Source organism: Atta cephalotes (assembly GCF_000143395.1).
Source record: "Atta cephalotes unplaced genomic scaffold scaffold00083, whole genome shotgun sequence".
NCBI classification, from domain to species: Eukaryota; Metazoa; Arthropoda; class Insecta; order Hymenoptera; family Formicidae; genus Atta; species Atta cephalotes.
The window spans coordinates 664,378-673,969 of NW_012130147.1; the positions used below are offsets into that span (position 1 = coordinate 664,378).

Consider the following 9,592-nt stretch of genomic DNA (forward strand, 5'->3'; position numbering starts at 1 on the left):
ATTCTCGATCCTTTTTCGTACATTTAAATTGATATTTAATATCAATCTCTGAAGAGATACAATAGAGGGAGATCATCCCCAAGAACATACATCTCGTGAATCATTAACGGTGCTCATCTGAAGGGAACCCTCGGACGTTCACCTCTCTCGTGGCGAGAGGACTGGCTTCCGGTCCTCATGGAAGAGGCTAACGAACGCTAAACCGTATCCGACATGCGATTCCTGGTGTCTCCTTATGGCTACAAAGATAGTCGCACGGGTCCGTTGCTCATTTCCGTCGTTCTTATGTATCATGTACACAAAGAAGATACGAGGAATAAGAATCTTTTTATAATTAATCTCGGAATTATTTAATTTAATTTAGATCTTACATTCACTTTTGATACATTATCTTAATTTTAATTTAAAGTTTAAGCTCTGTGTTATACAAAATTTTTGAATATATGCACATCCCATAATTATATCATATAAAAAATAATAAATTTAAAGGATTAATTTGGAGTCAACGCGGCAAAAAAATTTTTTTTTCCTTAGATATTTAATAGATACAAAAGTTACATAAGATTTAATGAGTGCGAGTGTGGTGTAGCAGACAGCGCATTGGTCTGCTATATTCGAGATCGCGGGTTCGATCTTCCGACAGAATTGAAAAATTTTCGTATACTTGTAGCTTCTTTCAGGAGGGCAATGGCAAACCGAGTAATATACTTGCCCGGAAAAGCTTCCTACCAAAAAATTGGGAATCGGCGTTTAAATATTGTAGATTCCGCCTATGTATCTTGTTATACGATCAGAATATGCGCATAGATATATTATGAGGCAATGTAGAATACGAAGACTTACTACAGCATAGTAATAAGTCTTCGTACTCTACGAGAATAAATTACATGCTTCAATAATTCGCGAGTGTCAATATAAATACAAGTCATGTATAAAATAAATCCCATCTATACATGTATTATATGTAAGGAAAAAACATTTTTTTGAGCTTCTTGCTGCGCTGATTTCAAATTGACTCTTTGAATTTATTATTTTTTATATACAATTATAAGGAGTCCAATTATTTATTTTTTATTCTTACTCTTTTAGAGTATATTAGTTTAAAAATGAAAATTTTCCTAAAAGAAAATTATACTCTTACATTTATAAAAAAACTTATGAAGTTTGGTATGATTCGTACATTCCAAACACTTTTAAATCTAAAAGATCATAATATTCAATTTAAAGTGATGGCAATAGCGGTCACAATAGATTGCGTTGGTCAGGAATCGATTGTCTCCAGGAATTGAACGAGAGGGAGAGTAGATAACAAAGAAAAGGAAAGAAAGGAAAAGAGACAAAACGCCCTTGCTGACGAACCTCCTTTGACGTCAAATAGCTGGACAGTATATTATGTTGCCTTAATTCGTGTTTTGGTTTCTTACTGAAGCAAAAATTTTCCTTCTCTCTAATTTTTTTAAACAATCACTTTCGACATTATGTCATTTTCTGGTATTATACATGTATCTGCAAATCATTGTACATATAGCCTATTGATAAAATAGAAAAATAAATTAAATAAATTAAAAATATTAATTAATTTTGAAGATATTGAAGATATTAATTTTAATATAGTTTTTTTTCTGCTCTTTTTTTGCATTTTGCGAAAAGAAATAAAGAAAATAATATGTTGGAATCTAGCAAATTCATCCAAAATTACCAAAACTCTTCTCTTCGCCAGTCGATTAAAACATGGGAACCGGTCTCCGAATGCTGAATTTTATTAAGTCTCCAGAATACCCTAATGTAACTTAATTAAACGTTATAAAGAACTGAACACATTTGCATAAGCTGTCGAGTAGCCCAGCTTACTATCGCCGGTATTAATCTGTTACTTATGTGCGACACAAACAGAATAAAGCGAGAAAAGAAACAAACACTGAAGGAGAAGGACAGAAGTAAAGAAGGGCATATCGAATCTGTGATATTTCACCATGTTCCGTATAATTAGCGATACTAATTAACGGCCGTATCCTCACGCTCTTGTCAAACGCAATTATGCGAATTAAACATGAATCCTATAGATCTTACAAATGTGCGAATATTTCGTATAACGTTTTGAATATTACACTAACATGTAATTATGTTAACTTAAGAATTAAGAAATACATAATTTAATAACATATAATTGAATTTTTCATTATAAATTTTATTTAATATAAAATTTTTAATATATTAATTTAAATGCTAAGAAAAAAATTCAATATTTTTATTTATTTAAATATGAACGAATCAATTATATCAAAGAATTATAACAAGAAAAACTAGCCGTATTTTATTATTAGTGAAAAATCTATTTAATAGTTTATGTTAATTTAAATTTATAATGATTTAACTTTACACATACAGACATATACGCATGCATATCTAATTTGAAAGAGAGTGAAGAGCGTTTACAATTATTTGATATATCTAAAGCATTACTCGGCATGATGCGATGTAATTAAAATGATAAATTCGCAGGTTACACCATGAAATTCTTCTGGCGTTTGAAGCCACCGGTTGAAGGTAGATCATCTGTCGTTATCTATTAGTCAAGGAGATTTCATAATTATTAGTTCCTGGGACTATTAGCGTTGGAAGAACGTCCCATCCAACCCGCGTCATTGCCTAGAGCCAAGCAGAACGGTTATCCCCTTATCTTCCCTATATTTGAGAATTATTTTAACGAATTTAATGAGTTTTCAAAGTTGGCTGCGGATCTCGTAATCGCGGATCTTGCGAGCGTGTCTGATTGAAATTCCCGTTTTGAAGCGGGTTTTTTTTTTTAATCCGAAGTTAAAATGTACAATTATGCGTTTTCATCGTGTCAAGTAAAAACGGTCAGATTAACGAGTGTTATGAACGTTCAGAGGAAAACTGAATATGACTCCTTAACATTAAAATTTTATTAATAAATTTCTAATTTTAGAAAATGTGAAGAATATGACATTGTTTTACGGATTATAAATATATTTATTTTTACGCCATTAAATTAGATTATGATGCAAAAATATTAACACAAAGGGATGGTAAAAGTGTTATAATTTCTATGAATATTCTATTTTAAAAGAAAAAGAATAACTTGTGTTGCAAATAATTACGTTTTATTATAACATATACATAAAAGATATTGAAATTATATTTTTTTAATTATGATTTTTTTCTGTTGTAGAAATACGTTCTTTCACCAGCCAGATGATGTTCGCAAGATTTTGCAGACAAGTTTCAGATGGTAAGTGCTTCAAAAATATCCTATTTACATATATTCTATTTATTTATTTTTTAATAAAAATTACTTATATAAAGATGTAAACGCGGAAGCGTAATACTAACATTTTGACTTTTGACTGATAAAATATTCAATAACAATTGATTAAAATAAACAAGGAAGCAATCGCTGTATCGATTATCCCTCAGAGAGCTCTCGAGAGATCTCTGAGAGATGCGAGTTCGCGTGCCGAGGTCGCGGTCTGTCGAAAAGACGTGGGAACGGGAACGTCCTCCTTCGTGCTTTAAAGCCGCGAATTAACTCCTTTTTGTTTCTCGTCGTGGCCGCGGCGTAGATTTTCGACATCGAAATTGCTCGGCCACCACCGACACACCAAGGGTTACGACTTCTTGTAACGAGACCTCTTCGCTTATTCAACTCGAATAAAAAATCGTGAGAACTGCTTGAAAAAAAGTTTTCTATTCTTACGAGCACCATTTTGAAAAGATTTGCAGGCAAATTATCTATAACAAATATACATACACATATAGATACACGAAAACATACATATATAAGTATATATAATAACTATGTATAATACAATTTTGCTTATTTTATTTTGTTTTTTTTTTTATTATTGTAATATACTAATTACTGTAAACATATAGGTATTAAACTTTTTACAATTTGTACCTGAAAAATACTTCATGTAACATTCAAATTTTTATGATTACTTTTTATATTTTTAATTAGCATTATAAACGTCAATATATGGATGATTAAGTTGAGCAGCTATAAATATTATCTTGGATTTAAAATTCGATTCGAAAGTACAGTTAACGTAAGAATGCAGTTCATTCGAAACAGTTTTATAAGATAACAGTAAAAAGAGAGACCTTATTAAGCCATCTTAATTAACAAGCCTTCTTCCGAAGCCTCTTAAACGACGCCGTTAGACACATTCATGGAACTCTAACGTTTAATTCTGCGATATGGAATTTAATGTTCCAATTAATGAGTTTATCATGGCGATGCTGTCTCTTGGGAAAATTATGATACGATCTTCTTGAGCGGGATGTTATACGTCGATGGCAACGTATTTTTAAATGTTTACGAACGAACAACTGCAATCTTATAGAAGTATCACATGAATAATTACAAATTCCTTTAAATTACTGAGATCTTAGAATGATCTTTTTAAATATCTCTCCTCGTCGTTATATACTTTAATTTAATTGATTCTTGTATTGTATAATTATTATTCTTTTACTTATAGAAACAGTTTTTGTTAAAAGTTAAATTAACACAGAAAATAAAGGTAGATATTTTAGTCTCTTGACTAAATTATATATATTATGAAACAAAGATATAAAATACTATGATATTATTTTGTTGCATACAATTTAAAATTGAACTATACGAAATTTCGATTTAATGTATCTCATAATTAATCATTTGACGGGTCGTTTCACGTGAAGTATAAAAACGATCTTTTCGTGCCGCTTGTTTTCCACTAAGTTGCCGTCGCAAGAAAGAATAACAGAAGAAAAGGGTTTGACCTCGAGAAGAACCGAATGGGAAGCATATAATGCCGACTCTTTTAAAGACGTCGGCGCCGCTTAATTAGCATGCTAATTAGTTGTGCGAATCTCGTGACGCAGACGACGAGAATATGCACCTCGTTCAGGGCATTCTCAGGACATGGTCAGTGATCGATTCTCGTGGCACGAACATCATTAATTATTTCACTCGTGATTAGCGGCCCCTCGTCAATTAGAATTGTGTTCAAATAATTAATTAGATCGAATGTAGTCATGCCGAAAGCTATTATTGATATTATCATTTAGAAAAATTATTAAATTTCAATAAAACCATTTCTTTAATTATTAAAAAAATAATTAGTTTATCAAATGTATCATTAATGTCATTATTAATATATTAATATGAAGATATATATTTAAAAAAATAATGCATGTAATAAAATGAATAAAATTGACCACAACAGAAAAGTTATATAATCTTTTGTAATGACTATATCTTTTAAAGAGAAGAAAAAAGAGAGGATTTACACCTCAAATTTTTAATTAATTTTTTTAGCTTTGCAACATTTGTAACCAATTAAAATTTTCTTATGCGTTCTTCGCATTATCATCCGGAATTATAATTTCTTTATTGAGGTGCTTTACAAGATTCTTTAGGAATTTAAGCGTCACGAGAAAAGGATAGGGAAGAACGGTTAATAGATTCCTAATCTCGAGCGCATTGACCGATTGAAGGTGAGATTAAACGATAGAACGGAATGTCGGTACTGGGTAATAGCGAGTATATCGAAACACGGCATCAGTCGTTAAAATACGCGATGTAAATAGGTGTTTCTACGCTTAACAACGTCGTAACATTGTTAGACTACATTCATTAACGCATTGTTTTCTGTATTCAATATACTATCCCGAGCGCATCTACAACAATCTTCAGCATTCTTAATTAAATATCTATTTATAAAATCAAGAAATTTAAATAATTTTCTTCCATATATTTTTATTAGTATTTTAATGTATCATGATATACACATTTTTCTTCAATTATTGATATTATTAATGGTATTCTCAAATATCTATCGCTACTATCAATAATAAGTATACATTTTTCTTCAATTATTAATATTATTAATGGTATTCTCAAATATCTATCGCTACTATCAATAATAAGTATTTGCGGATTCTTGATGAAAAGACGACAACGAGAAAGGGTGACCATGGGACGTTTTATGCCGCCTCGAGACGAAGAATATTGCGCAGCGGGATGGCGATGTTTAAGCGAGGCCTCTCGCCCGGGGCGAGATGTGCCTCAAATTGATTTGTTGTAAGCGATACACCACCCCTACGGGGCGAGCGAATGGCACAATAATTGGCTACATAAACAATGACCGGCGAAACGATCCCTCACCGTCCCGACATCTCTTAAACGCCGTTATCTCGCAACAATGTGAGACACTGCCGCTCGTGTGAACACACGAGTTAAGCATGAACTTCGAATAAGACATCTCTCGTCATAGTTATCATTTGTGTCACGACTGAATGAACAGTTAAACAAAATATTATTAGATATATAAATATGTATCTATACAATATTTATACAATATAATTATAAAATATTAAGTAGTAATCTGTCAAATTAATATTAATTTTTCCAACGTTTATTGTATAAATTCATGAATTATCTCTGCCAAACACTTCTGGCGGAGTTCAATTAATCGATAAGATTTTCGAGACTGAGATCCATAAGGAAAGCGTACGCAGGGCGGCGAAATCTTTCAAGGTGGTCAGAAAGATCGCAGTTTTGCAAGGGAACGGGTCAGATTGGCTTCGTGGCTAAAAAGTAATTGCCGAGATCCAAGATATCGCTGATCAGCCGCTACACAATTTCGGTTTACACATATGGTACTCCTCGCTTCTTCTTTTTGCCGGATTTTCATCTATACATCATATTAAAGAAATATATCTGAATGTTGAATGTTTGAAATAAGTATATACGCTGTAGAAAAGAGTCTAGAGTTTCAATTTCAAGAGTTTCGATTTCTTTTTCTTAAAAAAGCCTGAGATAATTGAGAAATTAACAATTTATTTTTAGGAAGTACTTATAATATTTATAAATATGTCATATTTATTATTTTTTTATGAGTATATATATCATACATATATGAGATATATATATATATGTATGAGTAGTGTCCGTTGAATACACCTAATATTCGAATAAATGAATAAAGAAATGAATGAAAATACTCATTCGAATACATTTCTTTTTTATTCATTAAGAATAAATATTTTTTCATTCCATTTGAATGAATATTTTTTAATATGGTTACGCGAATATTTTATCATTTCATATTCGTTTTTACTCTGTATTATCTGCACATAGCTTACAAGCTTATAAGAGAAAACAGAAATCTATAAAAACAATGGCTATAATTACACCGTGCGCTTAGTCCGCGACTTATACGACGTCCTATAAATTAAACAAAGACATTTTTATTGAGAATAAATAATATATCTCGGAATTTAATGTCAGATCATAATGAACGTCGCGTACAAGATATCCTATAAAATATTTATAATATTACTATCATATAACCGGAATTATATCAAAATATATATGGCGCTCTATTAAATAGATAGATTTATAAGTAAAAATATATAGCTTTCTAAAATATTTTTTTAAATTTCCAAGTTTCTTTTATAAAATCTGAATATTATAATGATGAAATAAATAAAATTAATTTTTTTTTACTTAAAGTCATCAAAGGTTATAGTTAAGAGATAACGATTGCTTATTGGAGCTTTCTTTTTCAGTTTATATTTTGTTTGAATGAATATGAATACTCGTTAAATATTCATAGTTTTTTGTGAATAAATATTTTTTGAAAACTCAAAATTTTGAATATACAATTATATTTTTTTTATGTGAAAATTTTAAATAAATACAATTTGGAGCTCAATTACAAATTTACTTTGTATTCATCAGATTCATATTAAGTATGAGTATATGAGATAATATATTATAATATTTTGCGGATATTTATATATAAGAAATAAAAAAGAAAAATTTTTAAGAGAAAAAAAGAAGAAAAGAAGGTCACCGAACGCACGGAGTGTATCGAATTCATGTTGTTGCAGCAAACCACAATGAATATGTATCAAATTTATGGCGCGCGGTTTTGTGGTACCGTGCGGTTCTCCGCCCACTCACACTCGCGTGCACGCTCGTGATTTATGTTGCTCGTAATGCAGATGGTACTCGAGCCGAGAATCTCAAAGGAAAAGGAAAATTATCCACCATTTTTTCCTTATCGCACAATTTTTCTTGACCAAGGCAGAATTAAAAATCGTCTCAAGAATGATAGATGGAGAGCAAATCGATGTTGCTACGCTTGAAACGCGTTAATAATATTCATTAGCGATTTATTTTTTATCAAAAGCATGCGCACTTTTCTTCAATTTTCACCGACATTAATTGCATAATCCGTTATTGGAAGATAACATCTAATACCGTTTTAGATGGGGATAATTCTCTATACATATGCATGATGTTTATTTGTCCATCTGTTATATTTATTATACCATTTCGATTCCGTTAAGTCTACTTGGTCGTCTATCATAATTTTTGCATCTTACAGATTAGAGATTATAAATTTTGCATACACATATATATGCTAATTATATTATTTGCAATCTGATGAAGGATTAGAGACTAATTACTGACAAATTAGTCAATGTAAAAAGAGATAAAAGCAAAATTAATAACAACAAATAGATATGTTAAAAATAATTTTTCTTTCTCATTAATTTTTAAGTTTCAAAAACTTTTGACACTATATCTAATATTTACATTATATTTAAAAATGTTATTGTAAAATACATTGAATTACATAATTATATTTATTGCGAGACAAATCTACATCTAAAATCTACATCTTTAACTGTGCCTTTTTTAAACATGAAAACTGCATTAAAAATTTTAACTATATTTGAATCAAATTATATACAATGTATAGTTAAATTAAACTCTATTTAATACAGCCTCGAATATAAATGATTAGAAAGAAGAAATAGGCTAATTACAATATGCAACAATTTGACATCATTGACGAATTAAATGACAGTTTGTCCAAATGGATGATTATGTTAATTGAGCTATAGATAGGCTAATTGTACCGAAAATTCTGCCTGATATGCTATCTTCAATACATCTTTCAACCATGATCGTGATAAGCCCGTTTATAACGATAGTAGCTCATCGTGGCTTTATCTCGGTTATCATAATTCACGACGCAATTATTATATCGTCTGATCGGCATTCCACGTTCTTTTTTTATAGTGATACCGTAATCTGTAATGCGAGTTCGAGTATTAACAACAGTAACATTGTGACTATCATAAACTCATGAGTCATGAATTATTTATCAACCCGTTATTTATTAACACAAAATGACATATATCGTCACCGTGTGCGATCATTTTTTTCGATTTTATATGGACCGGAGAGAAATAGAAGAAAATGTATAATATTTTGTATCTGTATTATTTTGTTTTGTATTATAGTTGTCATTAATTAGGCATACTATATAGGAAGCTGTGCAATCTATGTGTGTACTACAATATTATTTATATCAGAACTCTTAAGAGAGTCCACTCTTTAGAGGATTTATAATTCCTATTGGAATTCTATATGTAATTTTATTTATAATTTTACATTATAAATATAATGCATTATAATATAAAGATTATTTAAAGAATTAGAATATAACATATGTATAAAATATATATATATATATATATATATATATATATATATATATTATTA

The 9,592-nt window shown here is 30.1% G+C and overlaps 1 protein-coding gene across 1 annotated transcript in view; it reads left to right on the forward strand.

The window, feature by feature from the left end:
• The first annotated feature begins 3,216 nt into the window (after positions 1-3,216).
• The window catches only part of LOC105624608, a 17,405-nt gene continuing 11,029 nt past the window's right edge, over positions 3,217-9,592 (forward strand). Inside the window, exon 1 of the mRNA XM_012205965.1 lies at positions 3,217-3,253. Within this exon, the coding sequence (XP_012061355.1) occupies positions 3,217-3,253 (37 nt within the window). The remainder of the gene's footprint in view (positions 3,254-9,592) is intronic.